Consider the following 17,343-nt stretch of genomic DNA (forward strand, 5'->3'; position numbering starts at 1 on the left):
AATATACATACTATACTAATAACTCACTTTCGAGAAATTAATGATTTTTAAGAGTAAAGCGTGTGTGGAGCATAGACTGTATGTATGGTGTGGACTGTAGTGGGGTTGCTGACCACTCAGTCATTTCAAATTGATGCAAAAGTTTGGTTTTCACTTCTAAGTTGACGTTAAGAGTCTTTAGAACAATTTTGGTCCGAGGGTCAGGCACACAGATTAAAAATTGGCCTCTAGGGGGCGCTTTAAGATATGGTAACATGGCAAAATGGTTAAATAGGTACATGGTAACATTAAACTGCTATAGTTTTTGATCAGATCATCCAATTTGAGAATATGAGGTATGTATGGATTCAGGATTAAAAGTAGCAACTAGAATTTCAAGAATTTGTGTCACCAGATTAAAAGAAATAGATTTTTTGCCCCATTTTCCAAAATGGCCACAACCGAAATTATGCATTTTTGAAGAGAACGTCTTAAAATGTCCTAACAGTTCCTATGGAACTATTTTAGGTCCATACTGTGTAATGAAACAACTGGAATTTATATTCTGGTAAATGGTAAATGGCCTGCATTTATATAGCGCTTTTATCCAAAGCGCTTTACAATCAGTAGATATTCTACATTCACCCATTCATACACCAATGGTGGCAGGCTGCCACGCACCCTCACCATCGGGAGCAAGGAGGGTTAAGTGTCTTGCCCAAGGACACAACAACAGCAGCTGGGAGGGAGCGGGGATCGAACCGCCAACCCTTGCGTCATTGGCCAACCCGCTCTACCTCCTGAGCTAAAGCCGCCCCTGGTGTTTTGAATTATTCAGGTAGGCTATGCCACGAATCAAAGATGGCTACCAATTTCCTCTTTTTTTCTAAAAATTATGCTTCATTTCAGATTAACTTTGTTATAGAAGTTATAATTGTGATGTTAATGTCTTCATTAAGGTTGTCATGAATGTGTAATTGAATAAAAATAAAATAAACATGATTGGAGCATATCTTACATACATTTACCCATACACAAATAAATAATATAAAATATTAATATTAACAAATAAATATTTTGTTGTTGTATTATGCTTTTATTATTTCATTGCTTTCATTCATATAAAGAATGCTGTGCTTTGAAGTGAAGGATGTGAAGTGATGTGAAGGATCCCTCAACTCCTGTACCAAATCAGATTTGTTGGTCTACATCCTGGGAGTCAGTACGAGTGGAGGCATTTCTGATAACGCGGAGATTGGAGTTGCACCAGATGTTTACAACTTCATTATTATTGATGGTGGAGCACTGATACATTCACTGCCTGGCACAACTGTCCAAGGGAAGACCTTTGATTCCTACTTTGACAAGGTCTTGTGCCCAAGAGTTCGCCATGACTTGAAAAGATCCAGGAGTGGACATCGTCTGGGACCAGTATCGTCCATTGACAATCAAAGGAGGAACAAGGGAAAAACGAGGAACTGGCACCCGACAACGCGTCTCTGGTACTGCCAAAGTCCCGGGAGATTGGCAGAAGTTTCTGGCAAATGAGTATAATAAGAAGGAACTGTTTTCATTCCTGTCAACTAAGTTGGTAACAGATGGACAGTTCCCAGATGACAAGGATGTCTACATCACTGCAGATGATCGAGTCCACCATGTTGGGAACAGTCCTCCAATGGATCAATGCAACCATGAGGAAGCTGACACTCGTGTCCTAGTACATCTTCTCCATGCCCTCCAAACAGCATCACTTGGGATGGTACATACTGGAGACACAGATGTTGTTGTAATTCTACTAAGTAATTTCCATCATAACAAGGCTTTGAATGCAGCTGCGGAAATCTGGATCTCCTTTAAGGCTGGAAAGACAACGAGAATGATCTCCCTGAACACTCTCGCAACAAACCTGGGCACAGCAACATGCAAAGCTATGGCTCTCTTCCACGCATTCACTGGATCAGACAGGACATCTTCCTTCAAGTTCAAGGGTAAGCGATCCTGCTGCAAGTTGATGCACGAAGTCCCATACCTGACAGAGGAGTTCGCAACTATCGTTGACACTCCATTCCAAACTTCGCCACGGCTGAAAGAAGTTGCAGTTAACTTTGTTTGTAGGCTGTACTCCAATGAATCAAATGAGGAAAATGATGTTGATCTTATTCGAATGAGGTTATTCTCACAGAAGACTAGGGATGTTGAAAGAATTCCCCCAACAATGGATGCTTTGGATCAACATCTCAGAAGGAGTGTCTTCCAAGCAAGCATCTGGACGACAGCTTACATGTAAGTATACACCTGTATGCATTTAAGTATTGTATTTTATTATCATTCATTCATTCATCCATTCATTCATTCATTAAGGTCCACAATGCCTGTCAACAACCCCACTGATCATGGGTGGAAAGAAGAGGACAGCAAGCTGCTTCCCATTTGGACGACCCTACCACTTGCTGAGGATATATTTAAACTGGATGTGAAGTGCACTTGTACAAGTACTTGTACAAGTAGACCTGCCAGCTCTCGGTGCAAGTGCATGAAGGCAAAGTTGAAGTGCACACGTCTGTGCAAGTGCAAATGTGAGAAATAGCTGGACCAGAAATTTTTCCAAGACTGACACCAATCAAACAAGTAAATGTCTCAGTAATTACTCACAACCATAGGCACAGTTAAAAATGAATAATGTCAACAATAGTTACTTTTGTTGTGCTGAGTGCCGTTCTCAAGATTATATAAATAAATGTTTAAGCCCTATGGTTCTCTGTCTGTTATTTTGATTGCAGGACAAACTATTGTTTCTCTAAGTAATGTGCTTGAAATACCAATTGATACTCCTGATCCTGAATCCATACATACCTCATATGTTCAGATAGGACAATCTGATCAAAAGTTATAGCTGTTAATATGTTTTGCAGCGCCCCCTAGAAGCAATTTTTTTAACTGAGTGCTAATTCCAGTTGATTCACCACACTGTCTGGGCCTAAAATAGCATGAAAAAGTTATGTTCCATAGCAACTGTGGGGACACTTTAAGACTTTCTCTTCAAAAATGCATAATTTCGGTTGTGGCCATTTTGGAAAATGGGCCAAAAAAGGTATTTCTTTTAATCTGCTTACTAAAATTCTTGAAGTACCAGTTGCCACTTTTAATCCTGAATCCATACATACCTCATATGCTCAAATTAGATGATCCAATCAAAAATTATAGCTGTTTAATGTTACCATGTACCTAGTTTACCATTTTACCATGTTACCATATCTTACAGCGCCCCCTAGACGACAATCTTTAATCTGTGTGTCTGACCCTCGGACCAAAATTGATCTATAGACCCTTAAAGGAACACTCCGCCCATTTTCAACCAGCTTTGTATCATTAGAACATCAGTAGTATATCAGAAAACTGTAAACGGTTTTGAAGTCTGTCATTTAATTTGACAGTTATTGAGTGTTAAAGTGTGGACCAGTGACATCACTGGTCCACACTAACTCAAATTAATAACTCATTAACTCAAATCAACTCTCAATAACTGTCAAACTATTCATCATTCATCTAGTTTGACAGTTATTGAGAGTTGATTTGAGTTAATGAGTTATTAATTTGAGTTAGTGTGGACCAGTGATGTCACTGGTCCACACTTTAACACTCAATAACTGTCAAATTAAATGACAGACTTCAAAACCGTTTACAGTTTTCTGATATACTACTGATGTTCTAATGATACAAAGCTGGTTGAAAATGGGCGGAGTGTTCCTTTAACTTCAACTTAGAAGTGAAAACCAAACTTTTGCATCAATTTGAAATGAAAACCACATTTTACATGGAGACAAAACCCCACTACTGTGGAGTCTTCTCTGGGCAGGGAACAAACAGCAGAGGGCGCTGAGTCACTGACGTCATATTTAGTGGACGGAATCGCAAACGGGATTCCTTGTAGGAAGAAAGATGGCTGGGCTGCTGAAAAAGGTACGAGTGGAGGTCATGTTGATGTTTTAGCTGTAGAAATGCTCTCAACGCAACGCCAACTAAATGACTTCCATGTGTTTTATAGCGTTGTTTGTTTTGGTATTTAGATATTTCAGTTGTACAGGAATAGTCTGATGGAGGCCGTTTTAACCAGTCTGCTAATGTGTGTAACGCTAATTAACACAACATCATATAATTGCAGCGCCGCAGAGCCCGCAGAGCCAGCTGGCTACGCCTCTTGACACTCTTGACACGGTCTGGCTACGCCTCTTGACACGGTCTGGTACACATCACCCTTCAAAATAAAATACTCGTTGCTTTCTATCTTCCACACAAAATAAAATACTCGTTATTTTTCTCTTGATTTAAAGAATTACAAGAACAATTATGCTTTCTATCTTCCACACTGAGCGTAGTTAGGCTCGTTTTCAACTCACCCAACACATTTTGTTTTTCATATGTATATTTTATGGATTTGGAAAATGTTTCTAAATCCTTTTTAAAGGTTGTAGACAGAGTAGAGTTTTGCTATACAGTATTTACATTTCTGTATAAAATATTTGGTCAAAATAATTACATTGTTCATTAAAAATTATTTTTTTTTACCTTCAATGAATATTCAAAATTTGACAGTTTCAAGTATAAATGGTGGTAGTGCATCAATGCTATATTTAATCCATAAATTCAAATTAGACCAAAAGCTAGTAGCTAATCCAGTGAAAAACATAAATTATCTGTTGTCTCTATCTCTGTATTACAAAAATGGCAAGAATTACAATCAATATTAAAATTATTCTCAGGAATAATCCCCTTGTTGGAGTGGATATTGCGTTATAAGAGTGGGGGGCACAGGACCCCCTGGTGCGCAAGGTCCTGGAGGTGGGGGGTCTCTGCCGGAGGTGTGGTACCCGGGCAAGGTGAGGGGCAGGGCGGGTAGTGGAGGGGGACCTGCCTGGGTCTCTGGTGCCCAGGAGAGGGGCTCCAGGCCTGGGTAGTGGATGGGTGGTGATAGGGGACTTGCCTGGGTGTCTGGTGGCTGACAGAGGGGCCCCAGGCCTGGGTAGGGGATGGGTGGTGATAGGGGACCTGCCTGGGTCTCTGGTGCCCAGGAGAGGGGCTCCAGGCCTGGGTAGTGGATGGGTGGTGATAGGGGACCTGCCTGGGTCTCTGGTGCCCAGGAGAGGGGCTCCAGGCCTGGGTAGTGGATGGGTGGTGATAGGGGACCTGCCTGGGTCTGTGGTACCCGGGAGAGGGGCTCTTAGCCTGGGCAGAGGCAGTGTGGAGGTAGGGGGCTGGCCTGGGTGTCTGGTACCCGAGATAGGGGCTCTTAGCCTGGGCAGAGGCAGTGTGGAGGTAAGGGGACCTGCCTGGGTCTGTGGTACCCGAGATAGGGGCTCTTAGCCTGGGCAGAGGCAGTGTGGAGGTAAGGGGACCTGCCTGGGTCTATGGTACCCGAGATAGGGGCTCTTAGCCTGGGCAGAGGCAGTGTGGAGGTAGGGGGCTGGCCTGGGTGTCTGGTACCCGAGATAGGGGCTCTTAGCCTGGGCAGAGGCAGTGTGGAGGTAAGGGGACCTGCCTGGGTCTGTGGTACCCGAGATAGGGGCTCTTAGCCTGGGCAGAGGCAGTGTGGAGGTAAGGGGACCTGCCTGGGTCTATGGTACCCGAGATAGGGGCTCTTAGCCTGGGCAGAGGCAGTGTGGAGGTAGGGGGCTGGCCTGGGTGTCTGGTACCCGAGATAGGGGCTCTTAGCCTGGGCAGAGGCAGTGTGGAGGTAAGGGGACCTGCCTGGGTCTGTGGTACCCGAGATAGGGGCTCTTAGCCTGGGCAGAGGCAGTGTGGAGGTAAGGGGACCTGCCTGGGTCTATGGTACCCGAGATAGGGGCTCTTAGCCTGGGCAGAACTGACACACACGAACTCTTAATGCGTTGTTGGACCGTGTCAAGAGGCGTAGCCAGACCGTGCCAAGAGGCGTAGCCAGACCGTGTCAAGAGGCGTAGCCAGCTGGCTCTGCGGGTCTGCAGTTAGATGTATCTCAATTAACATGTTGCTAGCTCTAGCAGGGAAACGAGTGTTTACGAAATTAACAACAGCTTAAAACTTGAATGTACCCCTCTATCAGTTTGTCACCATGTCAACATAAATGACAAGTATCACTTGCTTACACACCTATCTACAAATGTATGTGACAGTAATAGTTGTGAACATTTTCTCAATTGATAAGCCAAATTAAAAAAATACGCTAAATGGTTTGCTATCTAGTTATAGCTATATAATGCTGACGTGAAGTGAGGGAAGAAAAAGTGCAGAGATTAGAAGTATGTGGATAGGTGGCTATTACTTTGGGTGAGACTGACTACATCACTCTGATACAGTAAACAGCTTTATAACCTAAATTATGACAAACTCGAAGGCATTTTCCCAGTCAAAATAGCAGTTGCCTTTATGTCTTGAATTGTGAATTTTGCGCCCAATAACCTGACTCACTGTTCCGCTGCTTTATCTCAAATGAAACGGGTATTACATGAACATTGTATGGAAGCAACCTCAAGATAAACCTTGAATGTGTGATATGTAGCATTTTACTTAGTGTTTGATCACTGATCAAGCTACACCTGATCATCAGGTGTAGCGCATGTGTTACAGACAGGGAGTCGGTGTGAAGTCTTACTAATACATCAGACGTAATATTGTCAGTGTCACTGCGGTAATAGAGCATTTAGCCAGTTTGAGCCAAAACACTGACAGGCTACACAGAGTAACTATCAGGAAAAGATAACGTAGAAAAATAATGATTGTATTTTTAGCCAAAATTGTGCAGCACTTCTTCTGTCATGTGTTTTTCTTCTTGTCAAGAAAACTGCATGACCTTAGGCAGGGAAACCCTTGAACTTGTTGAAGTCGAGATGTGACTAGAAGCTAAAAACTAATGATCAGACTGAACTGTTCTCTCCTCTGCTTCCCTCCAGACGACCGGCCTGGTGGGCCTGGCTGTGTCCCACAATCCTCATGAGGTAAATATAATATGCACTTTTATTACAAACATGTCGCCTGACCAATTTCCTGTGCTATTTTGTGATTAGTCGGGTCACGTTACCAGCAGGGGCAAAGTTTGACGATACTCAATGAATGACCAAAGACTGTATAAATGAGGCATTCAAATCATATTATCAAATGTGGGCCAGTGTGCTGGGTGACCCTTATTGAATTATCCACCAACACATGTTTACTGGCACGTGGTGGGTGTTGATGCTGGACCCAGGTTGAGACTTGAACCTCAAGGATTGGGATCGCACTTATGCCTGGTTCAGACTACACAAATTCAGCCCGATATTAGACCGATTTGGTCGTGCGCGACAGATTTTCAGCGTCGGGCCCGAATATGACCGTCGGGGACGACGATCGGCCGTCTTCACCTCTTGTAGTGTGACATAATCAAAGACCAGCGTCGGGACCAGTCGGGACGTCTAGGACGCCTCAAGACGCCCTGACGAAAAGACTGGCATGTCAGTCTTTTGGACATGGTTTCGCCTAGTGTGACACCCCGGAAGACAGGTATCAGGTCCTGGGGAGACCGCTCCCCGCTCGATACAGATTTCACCCGCTCGCACTCACCGCTCCGCTCCGCTCAAAAGAATAAAAGTGTAGTCTGATCCTGGCATTAGGTATGGGCCGGTATGAGATTCTGACTGTATGATAAACTTAGGCAAAAAATACCACGGTTTAACTGTATTGTGCACCTCTGTGTTATTGTAAAATCTGTGTAAAAAAATGTCATTGAACAAAATGTATTTTATTTTTAACACGTTCACTGCCAACGACGTATTACTCCGTCAAAAAAAATCCAACGGTTCACTGCCAATGACGTATTACTCCGTCAAAAAAATTAAAAAAAAAAAAATTGACCGTGGGATGTGCATCTAACCCTTTTACATCTCTTATATAATTATTGAAGCCACCGAACGTTTACAACCCATTCCACCGACCCACTAAGTGGCGACAGTGCTCTCCCAGACTAGAGGAAGGCAAGCAAAAAGCAGTTTCCTCGAAGCCATTCTCATGAAAATGGATTGGTGAAAACGCTTTCGTTTTCGCGCTGATTGCTGGCGGTGCGGGATTGCGAATTTGCATAATAGATTACGGGTGGAACACACTTTGAAACACGCAGCATAAATATGACCAGAATCGCAAAAGCTTCATCAAAGCTCTCAACCAAAACTCCAAGAAACGAGCGAGCCGATCCAGACTTCCTCAAAGAGCGGCCGCGCAGACAGGCACAGCAGCAGCAAAGCAATGAGCCTGGTGACGCGAGGTTACAGCAGCAGCAACGAGCTTGTGACACGGCCGCTGCAGCCAAGAAGACACACACAGAGGGAGGAGTTGGAAGCAGAGGGGGGTTTCCTGCTGTTATGGAGGAAATTACTGTTCAAAACTATTGTTTAGATGTCTGATGTCTTACTGATGCCAAAAATGAATGGTTAAAGTGACTGTTCTATCGAATTTCACAAAAAGCCGTTTATCTCTGAATAATTTTTCTGACGCTGAAACCATGCTGTATTCAACTGCTAATGCTTACATAACTACTAACTCTACAAACTAACTCTTTTAGACAGAGAAAGCACACATTCTATTACCGTAAATTCCGGACTATAAGACGCACCGGTCTATAAGCCGCACCTTCAAAGGTGACTATTTTTTTCTTCTATAAGCCGCACCGGACTATAAGCCGCGGGTGTTTTGATGTTTAATTACCATATGTAAGGCTTCGTGCACAGAGGGGATTGTCGGGAATGGATGGCTGTTTGGGGAAGCTCCCATTTATTAACATTTCAACAAAACAAAAGTCAGGTCACTAATCCCCAGACAAAATCACACATTGTGGTATTTTTTGTTTTTTTTACAGTGCACACAGTGTCCGCGGTGTGGTGAAAAGAGGGCAAGAGAGGAAATTAAAACAGAAGTGGATTTATAGTTAGAAAGAGTGCTAAAGAAGAGAGAATTCCGTTTTTTATTTTTTTATTTTAGTTACCCACAGTACTATTGACCAGTCCAACTCAAAAGATATTCGGCAGTTTCACTTTGAGCTCTTGTTCCGCCGCTGTCCATCAATGGTTATGACGAGTCTCGCTGGGTACAGTACGCCAAAGCGATATCCATTGACTCGATGATGCTGTTGTATGTTGCGCGTTTCTGTTGCACCAACGCGGAGGTCCTGCCGGGACGAAAAAGCGCGTACCCTCCCAGGTGAGGGGCTTCTTCCCCGCAGCCTGGAGGATGAGTTGACGGTCGGGCCAGCGGAGTAGGCAGATGAAGATGGCCCTCGGTGGCAGGCCGGAAAGAAAGAAGAAAGGAGGAGGAGGAGAAACCGCCACCTCCACAGCCAGCCACCTCACACACCCCAACTGTTTAATAGTGCCCGGCTCGCATGCCTCTCGGTCGGCTGGCCGGACAATATGCACCCCGCTGCAGCAGCACCTTCGGGAGGTTTTCTCACTGTGTTCGGGACTTCGGCTCTAACTCGGCCAGATGGCTGGACACGAGTGAAACTCTTCACGGTTGCATTATTTTCTTTAGTGAGTGAGTGGATGGACTTCTGCACGTTTTCAAACTTGTTTTCAAGCTGCTCAAAACCTCTGAGCGATGTCGGACTTAATCGATAGTGTTTCACGGAGTAAAAGTTTAGCCCAAGCGTGTATCTCCAGCCTCCAGCAGGTGAGTCATTTCCTCATTCATGGCGTGATTGCTGTCTTTTTCTTTCTGCTTACCTGTGTTGTGTTATGTTATGTTATGTTATGTTGTTAAAAGAGGGCAAGAGAGGAAATTAAAACAGAAGTGGATTTATAGTTAGAAAGAGTGCTAAAAAAGAGAGATTTTTTTTTTTTTTTTGGAAAAAATCCATAGATAAGACGCACCGTTATATAAGCCGCAGGGGGCAAAAAAGGCCAAAAAACGGGAAAAAAGCCGCGGCTTATAGTCCGGAATTTACGGTAGTTCTTTTGAGATATTGTGTGTTCACAAAATCTTAGCAGAAAAGAATCCTCGGGTCTTGAAAGATGAGCCAGAATCCTCAAAAAAACCCTCTGGCAGAACCTACCTACAGTAAAAAAAAAACGGCTGGCAGTGAATGTGTTAACACGTTGACTGCCACTGACGTATATATACGTCAAAAAAAATCCAGCGGTTCACTGCCATTGACGTATTAATACGTCAAAAAAATCGATTTTTTTTTTTTGACGGTGCTACGTGGATCAATGCCCCCCGCGTCTCCTATGGAGATATTGGAAGTATTGAATGTGTATAATCTATTTTACCGACCAGCTAGGTGGCGACGGTGCCCTCCCGACAGAGAGAAAGTCAACCAAAAGCAGCTGCCTCCCGCGGCTGCTTCCTCCATTCTCAAGGAAATGGCTTGCCGATTTTACAGTCATCAGTCACCAGACTCGCCGCTCTCGGGCCGCGCCAGCAGCAGCACACGGGGGATTGCAAATTTGCATAAGCCTAGAGTCGCACGGGGCTTCATCGGGGCTCTCAAACCCAAGAGACGAGTGAGACCTATCCACACTCGCTGCCAGGGAGGGAGGCTGCTCAAACTCGCTGCCAGGGAGGGAGGCTGCTCGAACTCGCTGCAGCAGCAGCAGCAGCAGACCACTCGCTTGTGACAAACGCAGGCTGAAAGCCACTAGACACGCCCACGGAGGGAGGAGTTGAAGGAGAGGGCGTTCGGAACTATATTGTTTGGATGTCTGATCTCTCACTGATGCCAAAAATAAATGGTTAAAGTGACTGTTCTGCCTGTTTGATTGAATTTCACAAAACTGCGATTATCTCAGCTTTCACTCTCAGACAGCTGAAACCATGCTGTACTCAACGGCTAATATCTACATAACTACTAACTCTACAAACTAACTCTTTTAGACAGAGAAAGCACACATTCTATTAGTACTTTTCTGAACTTTGTGTTCACAAACTCCAAGCAGAAAAGAATCCTCGGCTCTTTTAAAATGAGCCAGAATCCTCAAAAAACGGCCTGGCAGAAGCTACCTACAGCAAAAAAAAAACGGCTGGCAGTCAATGTGTTAAAGAACATTTGGAACATTAGTAAATGATGTAGGCCTAAGTTAACAGTATGTTAGGGGTGATAGTATAACACAGAACATAAATAATTGAATTATTTTCCGAAGGCAGATGGTGTGTGATGTGTTTATTATACTATTATATACTAATACTTCTCTCTAACCATTATGCTGCTCTTCAGTCCGCCATTATGAACTTATTTGTAGTGGCGTGTGGCGGCCTGAATATTGCACAAAATATCGTGGGCACGGTATTACAGGGAAAGCTTCCTCCCTAGCACGCAACAAAAATAATATGTAGTTTTATTCAATTTCATAGAAGAAAAAAACATTGTCATCAATGTCCATGGAAAAGAGATCAATTTCTGTCATGAGTGGGTTAATTTGACATCAAATGTTAAATATATAATTTAGATAATATACATATTCTTAGATCCTCAACACCAAAGAGCAATATGACCTAGTAGTTGATTAAAGGAGAATTTCGTTTTTTTTTAACCTGGACCCCTCTCCTCACATTAATTATGATCTGACGACTCACCCAGCGATCTCCGTGGCGTTTCTGGCCGTCCTATGCGTTGTTTTGAGATCAATACTCTCCAATCCAGTCGTAAAATAGAGCTCCGTGGGGGCCAAGTGGCAGCCTGTCTTTCCTGCATCTAAATAGCCAGTTTTATTCCCGTTTTCGCCACATATCGTCATAATTCAGATTCAGATTCAGATTTATTTTGCCCCCCACACACACAAACAGTTGACATGTAGATCAACATCAAGATACAATTGTGTGGAGTGCCAGGTCTCCAAAGAAGCTACTTAAAGCTTGTAGCAGGAGCTTGTAACAGGAGCTTGTAGCAGGAGCCTGTAATCTCATCCCTCAACAACCACCAGACTGATATTCCCCCCGGGGCTGTTTCCTGGTGTCTCCCAGGGATCAAATTACCTCATTCGTGATCTCGGTCACCAAGTCTTGTCAAGTCCCGCGATACTTTCCGTCTGGTGGTTGTTGAGGGATGAGATTATGACGATATGTGGTGAAAACGGGAATAAAACTGGCTATTTAGATGCAGGAAAGACAGGCTGCCACTTGGCCCCCACGGAGCTCTATTTTACGACTGGATTGGAGAGTATTGATCTCAAAACAACGCGTAGGACGGCTAGAAACGCCGCGGAGATCGCTGGGTGAGTCGTCAGATCATAATTAATGTGAGGAGAGGGGTCCAGGTTAAAAAAAAACGAAATTCTCCTTTAAGAGCACTGGGCAATAATTTAATATGATAATTTAGTCTTTAAATAGAATAACATTGTGATGAAATAATCAAATCAAGTTGTTGTGATACACATTTTGTTGACCAACGATAAAAAGCAATGCTAATTAAAATCTCTCTAAAATGAGATTTGAAACCAATATGGGAATATTATGTCAATTACAGAGTTTTATCATACATCGCATGCAGTTCAGAGAGAGAAGGTGGAGACTGTAAGCGTAATCTGTTCAGAAAGCAAACTCCCACACCCAAATCCTAATCCACCCAGTCTCCTCCCCCTGCTTTGGCATTTTCAAAATCCGGAGCAGAGAAATGTGTCGTCATGCTTCAAACGCTTTAGGGAGGAACTGGGCTGCAAGGAAAGTTAACGCATATTTAAACTGTAAACTCATGTGCAGTGATTTGGCTAACATGGTCTGTGTGTGTGTCTTCCCCGCAGCGCCTGAGGGCCCTGTACTCCAAGATCCTGGCGTCGCTGCAGGTTATGCCACAGGATGCCGCCTACAGGAAGTACACGGAACAGCTGATCAACGACCGCTTCACACTGGTCAAAACGGTGCGTTAGAGTGGATGAGGTGGCTGTGTGTGAGAAGAAATACCCTCTGTATGGAGAAAGAGCAGGCCACAATGGTTACATTCTGATTGGTAGAGATGTTTGTTGATGTAACACATGTATGTTTCACTTCAAAGGAGCCAGATGTTGAGAAGCTGGAGAAGAAGATAAACTGTGGGCAGATTGAGGAAGTCATCTTACAGGTAGGACATCTGTCAGAGAGTATTTAATGATGGAATGAGATCAGAGCTCTCGTTTTTTCTGGATCCTGAATGCCCCAATCTAATATTGAAACCATTAGAAGTGCATTCGGAGCGCACCTACACTCTTCCACCTAGTTTCATGAAAAATCCGTCCAGTAGTTTTGCCATAATCCTAAAAAACAGTCCAACAAACGACACCGAAAACATAACCTCCTTAGTGGAGGTAATAAAATATGGACGTCATGACAGCTCCCCAAAAGTGAACCCAAAACATCTTGATCGCCCTCTGGTGGCTGGCTGCAGTATAGGTCATAAAGACCTGATCAGGCATATTGTAACAGTAAACTGTATTCTAACAAAACTCTACTCACCAGACCATTCTTCACACCTGCTAATGACTTAAAAGGGAATGTAATATGAATTTTCAATGTGATGAAATCTGTGGCACACCAAAACATTGTTTGAAATCCCTGCTCCCCTCCCTGTGTCTCTCTGCAGGCGGAGTATGAGCTCAATCTGTCCCCTCCCTGTGTCTCTGCAGGCGGAGTATGAGCTCAATCTGTCCCCTCCCTGTGTCTCTCTGCAGGCGGAGTATGAGCTCAATCTGTCCCCTCCCTGTGTCTCTGCAGGCGGAGTATGAGCTCAATCTGTCCCCTCCCTGTGTCTCTGCAGGCGGAGTATGAGCTCAATCTGTCCCCTCCCTGTGTGTCTCTGCAGGCAGAGTATGAGCTCAATCTGTCCCCTCCCTGTGTGTCTCTGCAGGCAGAGTATGAGCTCAATCTGTCCCCTCCCTGTGTGTCTCTGCAGGCAGAGTATGAGCTCAATCTGTCCCCTCCCTGTGTGTCTCTGCAGGCAGAGTATGAGCTCAATCTGTCCCCTCCCTGTGTCTCTGCAGGCGGAGTATGAGCTCAATCTGTCCCCTCCCTGTTAGAGCTGGGTATTGGTTCAAATTTCAAGAATCGATTTGATTCCGATTCACAAGGTTGCGAATCGATTAATTTCAATATTGATTTGGTTAGTGATACCAAAACGTGTTTTTTGAGCTGTACCCTGAATTACATGACTGTCCAGTTATGTAACACAGGGGTTCCCAACCAGCCAAGTAGATACATGGGGAAAAAAAGTTGCAGACCTGTTGTCAATTTTAATGGTTTTAGTTACACATATATTTACTCACCAGGTGGTGACAAAGGGTAAATAACAGCCTTTTCATCTGTCAATAAAGACACTTTCACAATTATGCACAGTGATTTGATTTCAGCCTATATAATTTCTAAAAGTAGATATTAATGATCAAACATTTCCATTCATGTAGCCTACAGTATTTATGTTTTTGTTTCAACTACAAACATAAATGTCAACTTGAAACTACCGTATGTTTCAACTACCACACAGCATAATATTTTAGCCTGTTTATTAAAAAAAAAAAAAAAAATCGATCTCTGGACATATGAATCGATAATCGAGGATTAAAATAAAAACGATTAAAAATCGGAGAATCGATTTTTTGAACCCAGCCCTACTCCCTGTGTCTCAATCTGTCCCCTCCCTGTGTCTCTGCAGGCAGAGTATGAGCTCAATCTGTCCCCTCCCTGTGTCTCTCTACAGGCAGAGTATGAGCTCAATCTGTCCCCTCCCTGTGTGTCTCTGCAGGCGGAGTATGAGCTCAATCTGTCCAGGAAGATGGCCGAGTGGAAACCATGGGAGCCCCTGATAGAGGAACCTCCTCCCAACCAGTGGAAATGGCCTGTCTGAATGCACCTCTTGATACCAATAATGTCGTATAGTCTATGTTGATGTGTGTGATCCATGCTCTGCTTCCGGTGAAGTAATGTACAAATAAAAACCCTGGGGATATAATTTCCCTATTTATTTATCAAGGGTCATAGACTGATTATTTATGAAAAAGAAAAGGGAAAAAAATAAGCCTAAGAAATACATAATCTTGCAGACTACACTAATTGGTTTGTTAGTATTTGGATTAGATTATAACCAGTGAACAACTGCATGAAAGTATTTTATTTTATTTGTTTGTGGATATTGTCCAACAGATTTGGTCACACAACATAAATTCAGGGAAAGTGGCTTACGCAAATTCTTCACTCAACAAAGGCGGTCTTCGTTGCTGTCGATGCCAGAAAACATCACTTAATTATTTCAGTCAAAATAAAACGGGTAATTTTGGCTGGGATTTCAACTGTGTGCCACGGAGGCCCAAGTGTTGGCGAGAAATCACTTGCTGTAGTCTTTGGTTGGCATGGAAACCTCTCGGGCCTCCACAGCAGTCGTAGATAATGCCTCCCAGAAAAGGCGTTTTGTAGTGTGGATATGCTTGACCTAAACCTGATCCCGAGGCGTGAGGCCCTCTCCCTTAAGTTACCCAGTCTCCCATAACATCAATATGGACGTGTTGTCTGGTAAATGGTAGCTTCTGACACAAAGTGAGGTATCCGGCTGCTAAAACCAAGGACCCTAAAAAAGAAGGATAAGACCTCAATCACGTCACAACGTTAGCATTTTACATTGGGGACAGTTCTATTGAAGTTAATGGGGCGGGCAGGGTAAGTCCCACTATAAACCATCATTTCTGTATTGTTTCACCTTTGATTGAAAAATGCTTCCACCAGATTAAAGAAAACACATTACATGATGTTGACTGATGCCCTGTCCAGTCATGTATCATGATGTAGTTAGCTAATCCAGCTCTATTTTGGACCAAACAGGGGCGTGAGTTGAGCTATATGCAGCTGCTAGACAGAGCCATGATGTTTGGAGAGCAATAATAAGGAAAACAAAGGCCCAATCCCAATTTTTATTTTTAGCCCTACCCCTTGTTTTTGAGTGTGCCTCACTTTGGCCCTTGTCCTTCAAAACGGAGCCACAAGGGATAGGGATTGAAAACAGTCACCTCCTAGGAAATGGGACACCACTCATTATGTCATCATTTTGCCCAACTGTGATAATAAAGCTATTTCTGGTTCAAACAGATTGATTGAAGTCTGCAGATTCTCATAGATACACTTTTGTCGTCATATTGCATTACCAGAAATTAATTAATTATATTATTGATAACTTATTAATATTTAAATTATACTATTTTATTAGTTGACTGGTTTGCTCAGGAGTAACTGGAAAACATGATTATAACATTATAGGCTAGCCTATATAGGATAGTATAGCCTATTCAAATTGACGATATTGTAGCTACATAATATTGTTTTTTTACATTTTATTCTGGCGATTGGGTTGCTTCATGATCGGGATATTAAACTATCCCATGTGGTTTTCGCTGGGTCGAGTGTCCAAAAATAATGTATTTTATTGCTCATGTTTCAGTGTTAAAGCTTTTTACACGGACCTGCTTGCAGATGCTGGCTGGCTGGTGCTTCTGCGACTGTTCCCAGCTTGGAAGCAGGCGCCCATCTGTATCGACATTAAACTCAAGATATAAATGTTTGTAACTTTTGGCTAATTTCTGGCGGATTAATAGTGATTTCCTTCTCAACCCTTGGTTTGGAGTGTGGGCCCTGAAAAGGGACCCACACAGGGCTAGTAACCGCTCCCTCTTCACCCTAGGTCTGATGCAAAAACTAATCGAGACACCCTACCCTCCACGTGAGCGCGCAAAACGGAGGGTTAAGGGCTAAGTGGTAGGGCCAAGGGGGGAATTGGGATTGGGCCTAACAGGCACATTTAAAAAATCAGTCAACATGGTCTAATAATGTAATCGTAATGTGTTTTCTTTAATCTGGTGGAAGCAGTTTTCAATCCAAGGTGAAACGGCACAGATGGGATGGTTTATAGTGGGACTTACCCTATCCGCCCCATTCACTTCAATAAAACTGGCCCCAATGCAAATTTCTAACGCTGCGACGTGAGTGATGTCTTATCCTTCTGTGTAGTTTCCTTGGCTAAAACAAGGTAATAGAGCCGCCATAAATCCCCACAGAGCGGTTTGAACTACCTACGCTGTAGCCTACAGCAGTCCCGCTGTAGGCTGTTCCATGCCTGGATGTTACACCTAAAGCCCACAGTGTCTTCAGGCTCTGCTCTCCTGCAAACCACTGGTGGCTCTCTGGAGCAGCTGGACCATGATGGGATAGATGGGCGCAAACTCCTTCCCCTGCCGAGCCCTCACCGACTGGACATAGGCCTCCAGAGCGCCCCTTAGAGGGTGGAGAGAGACAGAAACAGTTAGGGAGGAGGGGGGGGAAGAGAGAGAGAGATCTCATCTGCACTTTCACATTTCACCACTAGAGGGCGATCAGTAACTGCAAAGTAACAAATCACCATTTTCATTATTCTTCATAACA

The 17,343-nt window shown here is 43.6% G+C and overlaps 2 protein-coding genes across 3 annotated transcripts in view; one reads left to right on the forward strand and one right to left on the reverse strand.

Moving 5' to 3' along the window:
* Positions 1-3,915: 3,915 nt before the first annotated feature.
* ndufa5 (NADH:ubiquinone oxidoreductase subunit A5) lies at positions 3,916-14,880 on the forward strand. Of its 2 annotated transcripts, none has more exons than XM_083654124.1 (5): positions 3,916-3,939; positions 6,906-6,950; positions 12,714-12,830; positions 12,965-13,030; positions 14,684-14,880. In XM_083654124.1, the coding sequence occupies exons 1-5, from the start codon at positions 3,919-3,921 to the stop codon at positions 14,783-14,785; spliced, it is 351 nt and encodes a 116-aa protein (XP_083510250.1). In that variant the 5' UTR covers positions 3,916-3,918; the 3' UTR covers positions 14,786-14,880. The 2 variants fall into 2 exon arrangements, with proteins under 2 accessions (XP_083510250.1, XP_083510251.1); XM_083654125.1 differs by lacking the exon at positions 14,684-14,880 and adding an exon at positions 13,529-13,640.
* A 161-nt stretch (positions 14,881-15,041) lies between these two features.
* Positions 15,042-17,343, reverse strand: part of cog5 (component of oligomeric golgi complex 5) — a 130,441-nt gene continuing 128,139 nt past the window's right edge. The window contains exon 22 of the mRNA XM_083658754.1: positions 15,042-17,196. Coding sequence (XP_083514880.1) covers positions 17,070-17,196 — 127 coding nt within the window. The 3' untranslated portion in view covers positions 15,042-17,069. The remainder of the gene's footprint in view (positions 17,197-17,343) is intronic.

The sequence above is a fragment of the Poromitra crassiceps genome, assembly GCF_964638095.1.
Source record: "Poromitra crassiceps genome assembly, chromosome: 2".
Classification (NCBI taxonomy): Eukaryota; Metazoa; Chordata; class Actinopteri; order Beryciformes; family Melamphaidae; genus Poromitra; species Poromitra crassiceps.